Raw genomic sequence first — 16,410 nt, 5'->3', positions numbered from 1 at the left:
AGTACAAGTTGGCAACATATAGAGACAGTCCCTACCCAACAGTCAATCAATCAATCAATCGTATTTATTGAGCGCTTACTGTGTGCAGAGCACTGTACTAAGCGCTTGGGAAGTCCAAGTTGGCAACATATAGAGACAGTCCCTACCCAACAGTGGGCTAACAGTCTAAAGGGGGGAGACAGAGAAGCCGCAGTGGTCATGCCTACTAACTCAGTTCCACCCTCCCATTGAGCGCTTAGTACAGTGCTCTTCACAACAGTGGGCTCGCGGTCCATGACCTCTGACTCCAAAGCCCGGGCTCTTTCCACTGAGCCACGCTGCTTCTCCAGGGATTCTAGCCCCGGCTCGGCCACTTGTCCGCTGTGTGACCTCGGGCAAGTCACTTAGAGAAGCAGCGTGGCTCAGTGGAAAGAGCCCGGGCTTGGGAGTCAGAGGTCATGGGTTCAAATCCCAGCTCCGCCACTTGTCAGCTGGGTGACCTTGGGCAAGTCACTTCACTTCTCTGGGCCTCAGTGACCTCATCTGGAAAATGGGGATGAAGGCTGTGAGCCCCCCGTGGGACAACCTGATCACCTTGTAACCTCCCCAGTGCTTGGAACAGTGCTTTGCACATAGTAAACGCTTAATAAATACTATCGTTATTATTGTTATCCAGCACTTAGAACAGTGCTTTGCACATAGTAAGCGCTCAATAAATGCCATTATTATTATTATTACTTAGCTCCTTCGGCTGGAAAACAGGGATTTTGAGACCGTGGGACAGGGACTGAGGCCCACCCAATTTACTTGTATCCGTGCCAGCGCCTAGCACAGTGCCTGGCATCATCATCACCATCATCAATCGCATTTATTGAGCGCTTACTGTGTGCAGAGCACTGTACTAAGCGCTTGGGAAGTCCAAGTCGGCGACATCTAGAGACGGTCCCTACCCAACAGCGGGCTCACAGTCTAAAAGGGGGAGACAGAGAACAAAACCAAACATACTAACAAAATAAATTAGAGAAGCAGCGTGGCTCAGTGGAAAGAGCCCGGGCTTTGGAGTCAGAGGTGGTGGGTTCAGATCCCGGCTCTGCCACTTCATCATCATCATCAATCGTATTTATTGAGCGCTTACTGTGTGCAGAGCACTGTACTAAGCGCTTGGGAAGTACAAATTGGCAACATATAGAGACAGTCCCTACCCAACAGTGGGCTCACAGTCTAAAAGGGGGAGACAGAGAACAAAACCAAACATACTAACAAAATAAAATAAATAGGATAGATATGTACAAGTAAAATAAATAAATAAATAGAGTAATAAATATGTACAAACATATATACATATATACAGGTGCTGTGGGGAAGGGAAGGAGGTAGGATGGGGGGATGGACAGGGGGACGAGGGGGAGAGGAAGGAAGGGGCTTAGTCTGGGAAGGCCTCCTGGAGGAGGTGAGCTTTCAGTAGGGCCTTGAAGAGAGGAAGAGCTTGGCGGATGGGCAGAGGGAGGGCATAATAATAATAATTATTATTATTAGCTCCTTCGGCTAGAAAACGGGGATTTTGAGACCATGGGCCCCACGTGGGACAGGGACTGAGGCCCACCCAATTTACTTGTATCTGTACCAGCACCTAGCACAGTGCCTGGCATCATCATCATCATCATCAATCACATTTATTGAGCGCTTACCGTGTGCCAGAGCACTGTACTAAGCGCTTGGGAAGTACAAATTGGCAACATCTAGAGACAGTCTGTACCCAACAGTGGGCTCACAGTCTAAAAGGGGGAGACAGAGAACAAAACCAAACATACTAACAAAATAAATTAGAGAAGCAGCGTGGCTCAGTGGAAAGAGCCCGGGCTTTGGAGTCAGAGGCGGTGGGTTCAAATCCCGGCTCCGCCACTTCATCATCATCATCAATCGTATTTATTGAGCGCTTACTATGTGCAGAGCACTGTACTAAGCGCTTGGGAAGTACAAATTGGCAACATATAGAAACAGTCCCTACCCAACAGTGGGCTCACAGTCTAAAAGGGGGAGACAGAGAACAAAACCAAACATACTAACAAAATAAAATAAATAGGATAGATATGTACAAATAAAATAAATAAATAAATAAATAGAGTAATAAATCTGTACAAACATATATACATATATACAGGTGCTGTGGGGAAGGGAAGGAGGTAGGATGGGGGGATGGAGAGGGGGACGAGGGGGAGAGGAAAGAAGGGGCTCAGTCTGGGAAGGCCTCCTGGAGGAGGTGAGCTTTCAGTAGGGCCTTGAAGGGAGGAAGAGAGCTAGCTTGGCGGATGGGCAGAGGGAGGGCATAATAATAATAATTATTATTATTACTTAGCTCCTTTGGCTGGAAAACGGGGATTTTGAGACCGTGGGCCCCACGTGGGACAGGGACTGAGGCCCACCCAATTTACTTGTATCTGTGCCAGCGCCTAGCACAGTGCCTGGCATCGTCATCATCATCATCAATCGCATTTATTGAGCGCTTACCATGTGCAAGAGCACTGTACTAAGCGCTTGGGAAGTACAAATTGGCAACATCTAGAGACAGTCTGTACCCAACAGTGGGCTCACAGTCTAAAAGGGGGAGACAGAGAACAAAACCAAACATACTAACAAAATAAAATAAATAGGATAGATATGTACAAGTAAAATAAATAAATAAATAGAGTAATAAATATGTACAAGCACTTGTCAGCTGGGTGACTTTGGGCGAGTCACTTCACTTCCCTCATCTGTCAAATGGGGATGAAGACTGGGAGCCCCCCGTGGGACAACCTCATCACCTTGTATCCTCCCCAGCGCTTGGAACAGCGCTTTGCACATAGGAAGCGCTTCATAAAGGCCATGATTATTGTAAAATAAATAGACTAGATGCGTGCAAGAGGAACAGAGGAAGCACTTAAGAAGCGAACGCCCTGCCTGGGGGAGACCCCCTCTCCTCTCCGGCTCAGGGCGAGGGTCTGGGCTTCCCCGACGAGGCCTTGGAGCGGGGCAAGACGGCGGCCCAGCTTCCTGTTTTCCAGATCGGCCGCTCCACGGAGAACATGATCGACTTCGTGGTGACGGACACGGCTCCGGGCGGCGGGGACGGGCCGGCGGCCCAGAGCACCATTTCCCGCTACGCGTGCCGGGTCATCTGCGAGCGCTGGCCCCCGTACACCGCCCGCATCTACGCCGCCGGCTTCGACGCCTCCAGCAACATCTTCCTCGGAGTGAGTGAGTCCCGCAGGGACCGTCCGGCGGGCCGGGTCGCTTGAGGGGGAGCGCTTGTACTTCCCAAGCGCTTAGTACAGTGCTCTGCGCACAGTAAGCGCTCAATCAATCAATCGATCAATCAATTAATCAATCAATCGTATTTATTGAGCGCTTACTATGTGCAGAGCACTGTACTAAGCGCTTGGGAAGTACAAATTGGCAACATATAGAGACGGTCCTTACCCAACAGTGGACTCACAGTCTAAAAGGGGGAGACAGAGAACAAAACCAAACCTACTAACAAAATAAAATAAATAGAATAGATATGTACAAGTAAAATAAATAAATAAATAAATAGAGTAATAAATCTGTACAAACATATATACATATATACAGGTGCTGTGGGGAAGGGAAGGAGGTAAGATGGGGGGATGGAGAGGGGGGCGAGGGGGAGAGGAAGGAAGGGGCTCAGTCTGGGAAGGCCTCCTGGAGGAGGTGAGCTCTCAGCAGGGCCTTGAAGGGAGGAAGAGAGCTAGCTTGGCGGATGGGCAGGGGGAGGCCATTCCAGGCCAGGAGGATGACGTGGGCCGGGGGTCGACGGCGGGACAGGCGAGAACGAGGTACGGAGAGAACAACCAGAGCATCATCAGCTGTGTGACTTTGGGCAAGTCACTTCACTTCCCTGGGCCTCAGTTCCCTCATCTGCAAAATGGGGATGACGACTGTGAGCCCATGGGACAACCTGATAATAATAATGATGGTATTTGTTAAGCACTTACTTAACAAGTGATCACCTTGTATCCTTCCCATAAGCACTTACTTAACAAGTGATCACCTTGTATCCTTCCCAGCACTTAGAACAGTGCTTTGCACATAGTAAACACTTAAGAAATGCCATCATTATTATCAGCCTCGGTAGCTTTCCTTGCTGGGGGGGTAGGAGATGTGTGTTGTGCGTGTTGTGTGTGTCCCGGGGAGCGCGCCCAGCCAATGACGGCCCGGATTGCAAAGCCACACTGAGCAAAGTGTGGCTCAGTACAAAAGAGCATGGGATTTGGAGTCAGAGGTCATGGGTTCAATAAATACAATGGAATGAATAGTAATAAGGATGGCATTTGTTAAGCGCTTACTATGTGCAGAGCACTGTTCTAAGCGCCGGGGAGGATACAAGGTAATCAGGTGGTCCCACAGGGGGCTCACAGTCTTCATCCCCATTTTACAGATGAGGTCACTGAGGCGCAGAGAAGTGCCCCCCTTTTAGACTGTGAGCCCACTGTTGGGTAGGGACCGTCTCTAGATGTTGCCAATTTGTACTTCCCAAGCGCTTAGTACAGTGCTCTGCACACAGTAAGCGCTCAATAAATACGATTGATGATGATGATGATGAAGTGACTTGCCCAAAGTCACACAGCTGACAGGTGGTGGAGCCGGGATTCGAACCCACGACCTCTGACTCCAAAGACCGGGCTCTTTCCACTGAGCCACACAATGAATGGGACAGGGACTGTGTCCAACCCGATTAGCTCGTATCTACCCCAGCGCTCGGTACGGGGCCTGGCACGTAGTAAGCGCTTAACAGCTACCACAGTTTCTTGCTTTTTCCTCTGGGCTCCAGGTTCCTCATCTGCAAAATGAGGGTTCATTTCATTTCATTCATTCAGTCGTATTTATTGAGCGCTTACTGTGTGCAGAGCGCTGTACTAAGCGCCTGGGAAGTCCAAGTTGGCAACATACAGGGACGGTCTCGACTCAGCAGCGGGCTCACAGTCTAGAAGGGGGAGACAGACAACAAAACGAAACATATTAACAAAATCAAATAAGTAGAATAAATATGGACAAGTAAAATAAAGAAATAGAGTAATAAATCCGGACAAACATATATATACAGGTGCTGTGGGGAGGGGAAGGAGGCAAGGCGGGGGAGATGGGGAGGAGGGAGCGAGGAAGGAATACCTGTTCTCCCCTCCCTCTTAGACCGCTAAGAGACGGTCAATCAATCAATCAATCAATCAATCGTATTTATTGAGCGCTTACTGTGTGCAGAGCACTGGACTAAGGCCTTCCCCTCAGGCTCCATCCGCGCGCCCTCCCCTCGGCGACCCAGCCCACCGCCGGGAGCCCCGGAGATGCAGCGTGGCTCGATGGAAATCAATCAGTCAATCAATCAATCGTATTTATTGAGCGCTTACTGTGTGCAGAGCACTGTGCTAAGCGCTTGGGAACATTTATTACTCTTTCCACTAGGCCACGGTGCTTTCAGCATAGAGCTGTGTGGAGCTTTAATTCTATTTGTTCTGACGACTTTGACACCCGTCCACATGTTTTGTTTTGTTGTCTGTCTCCCCCTTCTAGACCGTGAGCCCGCTGTTGGGTAGGGACCGTCTCTATATGTTGCCAACTTGGACTTCCCAAGCGCTTAGTACAGTGCTCTGCACACAGTAAGCGCTCAATAAATATGATTGATTGATTGAATACGATTGAATGAGTGAATGAATGAATAGAGACAGTCCCTACCCAACAGTGGGCTCACAGTCTAGAAGGGGGAGACAGAGAACAAAACCAAACAGATTAACAAGATAAAATAAATAGAATAGATATGTACAAGTAAAATAAATAAATAGAGTAATAAATATGTATAAACATATATACAGGTGCTGTGGGGAAGGGAAGGAGGTAAGGTGGGGGGATGGAGAGGGGGAGGAGGGGGAGAGGAAGGAAAGAGCCCGGGCTTTGGAGTCAGAGGTCACACGTTCAAAGCCCACTGTTGGGTAGGGACTGTCTCTATATGTTGCCAACTTGGACTTCCCAAGCGCTTAGTCCAGTGCTCTGCACACAGTAAGCGCTCAATAAATACGATTGATTAATCCCAGCTCCGCCAGTTGTCAGCTGTGTGACTTTGAGCAAGTCACTTCACTTCTCTGGGCCTCAGTTCCCTCACCTGGAAAATGGGGATTAAGACTGCGAGCCCCCCGTGGGACAACCTGATCACCTTGTAACCTCCCCGGCGCTTAGAACAGTGCTTTGCACATAGTAAATGCTTAATAAATGCCATGATTGTTGTTATTATGCCCCGGGAGAAGGCCGGAGGTCGCGGGGCGTCCACCTTTTGGGACGTCCGGTGACTGGGGACTCCCGGTTTCAGGAGCGGGCGGCAAAATGGAGGACTCCGGACGGGTTGATGGACGGACTGACCACCAACGGGGTGCTGGTCATGCACCCGGCCGGGGGCTTCTCCGAAGACTCGGCCCCCGGGGTTTGGCGGGAGATCTCCGTCTGCGGCAACGTCTACACCCTGAGGGACAGTCGCTCTGCGCAGCAGCGGGGGAAACTGGTACGTTCCCCGCCCTCCACGCGTCCACTGCCCGGTCCCTTCTGTCAGTCAGTCAGTCAGTCAGTCGGATTTACTGAGCGCTTCCTGCGTGCGGAGCGCTGTACTAAGAGGGGAGGACAACGCGACTACAAACAGACATCCATCCTTTAGACTGTGAGCCCACTGTTGGGTAGGGACCGTCTCTATATGTTGCCAATTTGGACTTCCCAAGCGCTTAGTACAGTGCTCTGCCCACAGTAAGCGCTCAATAAATACGATTGATGATGATGATCCTCATCGTCGGGCCCTGCGCCTGGGTTGAAAACCCAGTCTCTCCCTTAATAATAATAATGATGGCATTTATTAAGTGCTTACTATGTGCAAAGCACTGTTCTAAGCGCTGGGGAGGTTACAAGGTGAACAGGGGGTCCCACGGGGGGCTCACAGTCTTCGTCCCCATTTTACAGATGAGGGAACTGAGGCACTGAGAAGTGAAGTAACTTGTCCAAAGTCACACAGATGACAAGCGGCGGAGCCGGGATTTGAACCCCTGACCTCTGACTCCAAAGCCCAGGCTCTTTCCACTGAGCCACGCTGCTTCACTATGTACACATCATTACTAATAATGATGGCATTTATTAGGCACTTACTTTGTGCAAAGCACTGTTCTAAGCGCTGGGGAGGTTACAAGGTGATCAGGTTGTCCCCTGGGGGGCTCACAGTCTTCATCCCAATTTTACAGATGAGGGAACTGAGGCCCAGAGGAGTGAAGTGACTTGTCCAAAGTCACACAGATGACAAGCGGCGGAGCCGGGATTTGAACCCCTGACCTCTGACTCCAAAGCCCGGGCTCTTTCCATTGAGCCACGCTGCTTCTTTATATACACATCATTACTAATAATGATGGCATTTATTAGGCACTTACTTTGTGCAAAGCACTGTTCTAAGCGCTGAGGAGGTTACAAGGTGATCAGGTTGTCCCCCGGGGGGGCTCACAGTCTTCGTCCCCATTTTACAGATGAGGGAACTGAGGCACAGAGGAGTGAAGTGACTTGTCCAAAGTCACACAGATGACAAGCGGCGGAGCCGGGATTTGAACCCCTGACCTCTGACTCCAAAGCCCAGGCTCTTTCCACTGAGCCACGCTGCTTCTTTATATACACATCATTACTAATAATGATGGCATTTATTAGGCACTTACTTTGTGCAAAGCACTGTTCTAAGCGCTGAGGAGGTTACAAGGTGATCAGGTTGTCCCCCGGGGGGCTCACAGTCTTCGTCCCCATTTTACAGATGAGGGAACTGAGGCACAGAGGAGTGAAGTGACTTGTCCAAAGTCACACAGATGACAAGCGGCGGAGCCGGGATTTGAACCCCTGACCTCTGACTCCAAAGCCCAGGCTCTTTCCACTGAGCCACGCTGCTTCTTTATATACACATCATTACTAATAATGATGGCATTTATTAGGCACTTACTTTGTGCAAAGCACTGTTCTAAGCGCTGGGGAGGTTACAAGGTGATCAGGTGGTCCCACGGGGGGCTCACAGTCTTTGTCCCCATTTTACAGATGAGGGAAAACAGAGGAGTGAAGTGACTTGTCCAAAGTCACACAGATGACAAGCGGCGGAGCCGGGATTTGAACCCTGACCTCTGACTCCAAAGCCCGGGCTCTTTCCACTGAGCCACGCTGCTTCTCTATATACACATCGTTCCTAATAATGATGGCATTTATTAAGCACTTACTTTGTGCAAAGCACTGTCCTAAGCGCTGGGGAGGTTACAAGGTGATCAGGTTGTCCCACGGTTGCTAAATGGTATTTAATGATGGTATTTGTTAGGTGCTTACTATGCGTCAAGCACTGTTCTAAGCGCTGGGGGGATACAAGGTGATCAGGTTGTCCCACGGGGGGCTCACAGCTTTCATCCCTATCTTACAGATGAGGTCACTGAGGCACAGAGAAGTGAAGTGACTTGCCCAAAGTCACCCAGCTGACAGTTGGCAGGGCCGGGATTTGAACCCATGACCTCTGACTCCAAAGCCCGGGCTCTTTCCGCTGAACCACGCCGCTTCCCCCTTCTTGCCTGAAGCAGCCGGGGGCCTACTGGAAAGAGCCTGAGCCTTAGGGGACCTGGGTTCGAATCCACTCATCTGCTATACCTTTCATTCATTCAGTCGTATTTATTGAGCACTGACTGTATGCAGAGCAGCATACTAAGCGCTTGGGAGGGGACGTGGCTCAGTGGAAAAGAGCCCGGTCTTTGGAGGCAGAGGTCATGGGTTCAAATCCCGGCTTTGCCAATTATCAGCTGGGTGACTTTGGGCAAGTCACTTCTCGGGGCCTCAGTGACCTCATCTGGAAAATGGGGATGAAGACTGTGAGCCCCCCGTGGGACCACCTGATCACCTCTTAACCTCCCCAGTGATTAGAGCGGTGCCTTGCACATAGTAAGCGCTTAATAAATGCCATCATTATTATCATTACTATTACAATAATAAACTTTTAGACGGTGAGCCCACTGTCGGGTAGGGACTGTCTCTATATGTTGCCAACTTGTACTTCCCAAGCGCTTAGTCCAGTGCTCTGCACACAGTAAGCGCTCAATAAATACGATTGATTGATTGATTGAATAATAAACAGACACACACTGTACTAGGCGCTCGGAAAGGACAAGTTGGCAGCATCTAGAGACGGTCCCTACCCGACAGCGGGCTCACAGACTAGAAGGGGGAGACGGACGACAAAACAAAACGTGGAAACGGGCGTCAAAGTCGTCAGAATAAATAGAATTAGCATTCCCTACCATCTGGAGCAAGTCGTGGCCTAGTCGTGGGATATACATATATGTAGATATGTTTGTACATATTTATTACTCTATTTATTTTACTTGTACATATCTATTCTATTTATTTTATTTTGTTAGTATGTTTGGTTTTGTTCTCTGTCTCCCCCTTTTAGACTGTGAGCCCACTGTTGGGTAGGGACTGTCTCTATATGTTGCCAACTTGTACTTCCCAAGCGCTTAGAACAGTGCTCTGCACACAGTAAGCGCTCAATAAATACGATTGATGATGATTGATGATTCAGAAGGATTTGGGTTCTAATCCCCGACTCCACCGCTGGTCTGCTGTGGGAACGGGGGCGATTCACGTCACTTCTCTGTGCCTCAGTTCCCTCGTCTGGAAAAGGGGGATTAAGACCGAGCCCTGCACCTGTATATATGTTTGTACATATTTATTACTCTATTTTATTTGTACATATTTACTATTCTATTTATGTTAGTGTGTTAATTTGGTTGCCTGTCTCCCCCTTCCAGACTGTGAGCCCGCTGTTGGGTAGGGACCGTCTCTAGATGTTGCCGACTTGTACTTCCCAAGCGCTTAGTACAGTGCTCTGCACACAGTAAGCGCTCAATAAATACGATTGAATGAATGAATGTTGCCAACTTGGACTTCCCAAGCGCTTAGTACAGTGCTCTGCACACAGTAAGCGCTCAATAAATACGATTGAATGAGTGAATGTTGCCAACTTGGACTTCCCAAGCGCTTAGTACAGTGCTCTGCACACAGTAAGCGCTCAATAAATACGGTTGAATGAATGAATGTTGCCAACTTGGACTTCCCAAGCACTTAGTACAGTGCTGTGCACACAGTAAGCACTCAGTAAATACAATTGAATGAATGAATGAATGAATATGTTGCCAACTTGTACTTCCCAAGCGCTTAGTCCAGTGCTCTGCACACAGGAAGCGCTCAATAAATACAATTGAATGAATGAATGGGACAGGGACTGTGTCCAACCCGATTAGCTCGTATCTACCCCAGCGCTCAGTACAGGGCCTGGCACATAGTAAGCGCTTAACAACTACCACCGTTTCTTGTTTTTTCCTCTGGGCTCCAGCTTCCTCATCTGCAAAATGAGGATTCAATACTTTCATTCATTCAGTCGTATTTGGTGAGCGCTTGCTGTGTGCAGAGCACTGTACTAAGCGCTTGGGAAGTACAAGTTGGCAACGTATAGAGACGGTCCCTACCCAACAGCGGGCTCACAGTCTAGCAGGGGGTTATCAGTGTCATTTTCTAACTGAAGGGTAACTCCATAGTGTACTGTACTGGACTTCAGATTGAGAAGCTGCTTGGCTCAGCGGAAAGAGCCTGGGCTTTGGAGCCACGCTGTTCGGCGCTTACGCTGTGCCAGGCACTGTTCTAAGTGCCGGGGTAGATACAAAGTAATCAATTTGGATGTAATCCCTGCCCCACGTGAGGCTCACGGTCTTAATCCCCATTCTAAAGACGAGGTAGTTGAGGCCCAGAGAAGTGAAGTGACTAGCCCGAGATCACACAGCGCACAAGCGGCAGAGCCATTCATTCATTCATTCCGTCGTATTTATTGAGCACTCACTCTGTGCAGGGTACTGTTCTAATAATAATAATGATGATGGCATTTATTAAGCACTTATTATGTGCAAAGCACGGTCCTAAGCGCCGGGGTAGATACAAAGTAATCAGGTTGGACGTGATCCCCGCCCCATGTGAGGCTCACGGTCTTAGTCCCCATTTTAAAGACGAGGTAGTTGAGGCCCGGAGAAGTGAAGTGACTAGCCCCAGATCACACGGCACAGCCATTCATTCATTCATTCAGTCGTATTTATTGAGCACTCACTCTGTGCTGGGTACGGTTCTAATAATAATAATGATGATGGCATTTATTAAGTGCTTATTATGTGCAAAGCACCGTTCTACGCACCGGGGTAGATACAAAGTAATCAGTTTGGACGTGATCCCTGCCCCACGTGGGGCTCACGGTCTTAGTCCCCATTTTAAAGACGAGGTAGTTGAGGCCCGGGGAAGTGAAGTGACTAGCCTGAGATCACACGGTGCACAAGTGGCAGAGCCATTCATTCATTCATTCATTCAGTTGTATTTATTGAGCACTCACTCTGTGCAGGGTACTGTTCTAATAATAATAATGATGATGGCATTTATTAAGAGCTTACTATGTGCAAAGCACCGTTCTAAGTGCCGGGGTAGATACAAAGTAATCAGTTTGGACGTGATCCCTGCCCCACGTGGGGCTCACGGTCTTAGTCCCCATTTTAAAGACAAGGTAGTTGAGGCCCGGAAAAGTGAAGTGACTAGTCCGAGATCACATGGCGCACAAGCGGCAGAGCCATTCATTCATTCATTCATTCAGTCGTATTTATTGAGCACTCACTCTGTGCAGGGTACTGTTCTAATAATAATAATGATGATGGCATTTATTAAGCACTTATTATGTGCAAAGCACTGTTCTAAGCGCCGGGGTAGATACAAAGTAATCAGGTTGGACGTGATCCCCGCCCCACGTGGGGCTCACGGTCCTAGTCCCCATTTTAAAGACAAAAATAATAATGGCATTTATTAAGCGCTTACTATGTGCAACGCACTATTCTAAGCGTTGGGGGGGATACAAGGTGATCAGGTTGTCCCACGGGGGGCTCACAGTCTTAGTCCCCATTTTTATAGATGAGGGAACTGAGGCTCAGAGAAGTGAAGTGACTTGCCCAAAGTCACACAGCTGACCGTTGCAGACCTGGGATTTGACCTCCTGACCTCTGACTCCAAAGCCCGGGCTCTTTCCACTGAGCCACGCTGCTTCTCTATGATGATAGTGATGTGCATCTAGCTTTATTTCTATTTATTCTGATGCCTTGACACCTGTCCAAATGTTTGGTTTTGTCGTCCGTCTCCTCCTTCCAGACTGTGAGCCCGCTGTTGGGTAGGGACCGTCTCTAGATGTTGCCGACTTGTCCTTCCCAATCAATCAATCAATCAATCAATCGTATTTATTGAGCGCTTACTATGTGCAGAGCACTGTACTAAGCGCTTGGGAAGTACAAATTGGCATCACATAGAGACAGTCCCTACCCAACAGTGGGCTCACAGTCTAAAAGGGGGAGACAGAGAACAGAATCAAACATACCAACAAAATAAAATAAGTAGGATAGAAGTGTACAAGTAAAATAAATAAATAAATAAATAAATAGAGTAATAAATATGTACAACCATATATACATATATACAGGTGCTGTGGGGAAGGGAAGGAGGTAAGACGGGGGGATGGAGAGGGGGACGAGGGGGAGAGGAAAGAAGGGGCTCAGTCTGGGAAGGCCTCCTGGAGGAGGTGAGCTCTCAGCAGGGCCTTGAAGGGAGGAAGAGAGCTAGCGCGGCGGATGGGCAGAGGGAGGGCATTCCAGGCCCGGGGGATGACGTGGGCCGGGGGTCGATGGTGGGACAGGCGAGAGCGAGGTACAGTGAGGTACAGTGCGGCGGCCTGTGTGCAGAGCACTGTACTAAGCGCTTGGGCAGGACAAGTTGGCAACATATCGAGACGGTCCCTACCCAACAGTGGGCTCACAGTCTAAATGAGTTAATGGAGTCTAAAAGCGTAATGGAGACACAGTGAGAGGAGCGAAGCAGTGTGGGCTGCGTGGTAGAAAGTTCATTTGAGGGACAAGGGACAACCTGATCACCTTGGAACCTCCCCAGCGTTTAGAACAGTGCTTGGCACGTAAGCGCTTAATCAGCAATCGTATTGATTGAGCGCTTACTGTGTGCGGAGCGCTGTACTGAGCGCTTGGGAAGGACAAGTTGGCAACATATAGAGACGGTCCCTACCCAACAGTGGGCTAATGGAGTCTAAAAGCTTAATGGAGACACAGTGAGAGGAGTGAAGCGTGTGGGCTGCGTGGTAGAAGGAGGGAAGTGAGTTGAGGTAAGAGGGGGCGAGGAGGCCGAGGAGGCCGAGGCCTTGGCGGCCAGGTTCTTCCTGACCTCTGTCATCATCATCATCATCAATCGTATTTATTGAGCTCTTACTATGTGCAGAGCACTGTACTAAGCACTTGGGAAGTACAAGTTGGCAACATATAGAGACAGTCCCTACCCAACAGTGGGCTCACAGTCTAAAAGGGGGAGACAGAGAACAAAACCAAACATACTAACAAAATAGAATAGATATGTACAAGTAAAATAAATAAATAAATAAATAGAGTAATAAATATGTACAAACATATATCCATATATACAGGTGCTGTGGGGAAGGGAAGGAGGTAAGATTGGGGGGGATGGAGAGGGGGACGAGGGGGAGAGGAAGGAAGGGGCTGAGTGTGGGAAGGCCTCCTGGAGGAGGTGAGCTCTCAGCAGGGCCTTGATGGGAGGAAGAGAGCTGGCTTGGCGGAGGGGCAGAGGGATTGGGGGCATTCCAGGCCCGGGGGAGGACGGGGGCCGGGGGTCGATGGCGGGACAGGCGAGAACGAGGTACGGTGAGGAGGTTAGCGGCGGAGGAGCGGAGGGTGCGGGATGGGCTGGAGAAGGAGAGAAGGGAGGGGAGGTAGGAGGGGGCGAGGGGATGGATGGATGGATGGACAGCCTGGAAGCCCAGGGTGAGGAGTTTCTGCCTGATGCGCAGATTGATTGGTAGCCACTGGAGATTTTTGAGGACGGGAGTGATATGCCCAGAGCGTTTCTGGACAAAGATAATCCGGGCAGCAGCATGAAGTATGGATTGAAGTGGAGAGAGACACGAGGATGGGAGATCAGAGAGAAGGCTGGTGCAGTAGTCCAGACGGGATAGGATGAGAGCTTGAACGAGCAGGGTAGCGGTATGGATGGAGAGGAATGGGCGGATCTTGGCAATGTTGCGGAGCTGACACCGGCAGGTTTTGGTGACGGCTCGGACGTGAGGGGTGAATGAGAGAGCGGAGTCGAGGATGACACCAAGGTTGCGGGCTTGTGAGACGGGAAGGATGGTAGTGCCGTCAACAGAGATGGGAAAGTCGGGGAGAGGGCAAGGTTTGGGCGGGAAGACAAGGAGTTCAGTCTTGGACATGTTGAGCTTTAGGTGTCGGGCAGACATCCAGATGGAGGTGTCCTGAAGGCAGGAGGAGATGTGAGCCTGGAGAGAGGGGGAGAGAGCAGGGGCAGAGATGGAGATCTGGGTGTCATCCGCGTAGAGATGATAGTTGAAGCCGTGGGAGCGAATGAGGTCCCTCCCTCATCCCTCCCTCTGTCCCTCCGGCGGTGACCCCTCGCAGGTGGAGAACGAATCGAACGTGCTGCAGGACGGCTCCCTGATCGACCTGTGCGGGGCCACCCTCCTGTGGCGCACGCCGGCCGGCCTGCTGCGGGCCCCGACCCCGAAGCAGCTGGAGGCCCAGCGGCAGGAGGCCAACGCGGCCCGCCCGCAGTGCCCCGTGGGGCTCAGCACCCTGGCCTTCCCCAGCCCGGCCCGCGGGCGGGACGTGCCCGACAGACAGCAGCCCTGGGTGTACGTGCGCTGCGGCCACGTCCACGGCTACCACGGCTGGGGCTGCCGGCGGGAGCGGGGCCCCCAGGAGCGCGAGTGCCCGCTGTGCCGGCTGGTGGGCCCCTACGTGCCCCTGTGGCTGGGCCGGGAGGCCGGCCTCTGCCTGGACCCCGGCCCCCCCCAGCCACGCCTTCGCCCCCTGCGGCCACGTGTGCTCCGAGAAGACGGCCCGCTACTGGGCGCGGACCCCGCTGCCCCACGGCACCCACGCCTTCCACGCCGCCTGCCCCTTCTGCGGGGCCTGGCTCACGGGGGAGCGCGGCTGCGTGCGACTCATCTTCCAGGGCCCGCTGGACTAGCTCCGGGCCCGGGCCGCCCCGGACGAGGGACCTCGCGGGGGCCGGCGGCCCCCCTTCGGCCCCCCGCTCCGGCTCCAATCGCTCGACCGGGAGATCGTCGGTCGTGGTTATGGAGCGCTTGCTGCGTGCGGGGCGCTGGACTAAGCGCTTGGGAAGTACCAGTTGGCAACGCACAGGGACGGGCCCTACCCAACAGTGGGCATCTCTCGGAGTCCGGTCGCCCCGCTTTGGTTCGGGCTGGGGGAAGCCGGACAGGCCGGGGACGTGTCCCGGACGGGACGGTCCCCCCCCTCGCCCCGGATTTGTTGGATCGGGAAGATGGGGCGAGGGTCTCCCCGCACCCGCTCGGACGGACTAGAGTCCCCGGCTCCGACCGCCCAGGGGGAAGCCGGAGAGGCCGGGGACGTGTCCCACACGGGACGGTCCCCCCCCCCGGCCCCGGGTTTGTTGGATCAGGAAGACGGAGCAAGGGTCTCCCCGCACCTGCTCGGACGGACTAGAGTCCCCGGCTCCGACCGCCCAGGCCGCCCTGGGGGAAGCCGGAGAGGCCGGGGTTGTGTCCCAGATGGGACGGTCCCCCCCCGCCCCGGATTTGTTGGATCGGGAAGACGGAGCGAGGGTCTCCCCACACCCGCTCGGACGGACTAGAGTCCCCCGCTCCGACCGCCCGCTTCGCCAGGTCGGATTTGCCAACGGCCCCCCGCTCCGTCCCGCTTCCCACGTGGTGCCGTGGAGACGGTGCGGCGGCCTGCGGGGAGGGCGGAAGGGGACTGTCCCTCTCCCCCGCTCCCCCATCCCGCCGACATCCCAGGCCCGAGCCCCCCGCGCCCATTTCCAGACGCTCGGTTTTACTGCTGCTCCCGACGTTTCCCGTTTCAACCTCGCTGCTCGGCTGCCCCGGCTCCCGCCTCCCTTCCCTCGTGTCCTGCGCCGGGGGGCCGAGGGCAAGGCCGCTCGGCCTGGGAGACGCCGGCCACTGGGAATGAGGGCCGGCGAGGGAGCTTAGTCCAGTGCTCTGCACACAGTAAGCGCTCAATAAATACGATTGAATGAATGAATGAATGAAGGAGAGAGGGCTTCTTTTCCCAACCTTGGGAAGGGACGGAAGGCCGTCAGAGGAGGCCCGGATTAAAGGCCTCTCTTCCCCCTCTGCGCCTGTGAAGAGGGAATGGGAAGAACTAACTCCGACTGGGGACCTAGAGACCTCCACCCACGAGAGATTGACCCCAGGGACGAGCTACAATAATAATGATGGCATTT

At 52.0% G+C, this 16,410-nt stretch overlaps 1 protein-coding gene across 1 annotated transcript in view; it reads left to right on the top strand.

The window, feature by feature from the left end:
• The window catches only part of PELI3 (pellino E3 ubiquitin protein ligase family member 3), a 32,936-nt gene extending 17,719 nt beyond the window's left edge, over nt 1-15,217 (top strand). The window contains 4 exon segments of the mRNA XM_038764598.1: nt 3,024-3,212; nt 6,338-6,526; nt 14,580-14,966; nt 14,968-15,217. Coding sequence (XP_038620526.1) covers nt 3,024-3,212; nt 6,338-6,526; nt 14,580-14,966; nt 14,968-15,150 — 948 coding nt within the window. The 3' untranslated portion in view covers nt 15,151-15,217.
• Nucleotides 15,218-16,410: the final 1,193 nt, after the last annotated feature.

Source organism: Tachyglossus aculeatus, chromosome 22 (genome assembly GCF_015852505.1).
Source record: "Tachyglossus aculeatus isolate mTacAcu1 chromosome 22, mTacAcu1.pri, whole genome shotgun sequence".
Lineage (NCBI taxonomy): Eukaryota > Metazoa > Chordata > Mammalia > Monotremata > Tachyglossidae > Tachyglossus > Tachyglossus aculeatus.
This window is presented reverse-complemented; position numbering and strand designations above follow the sequence as displayed.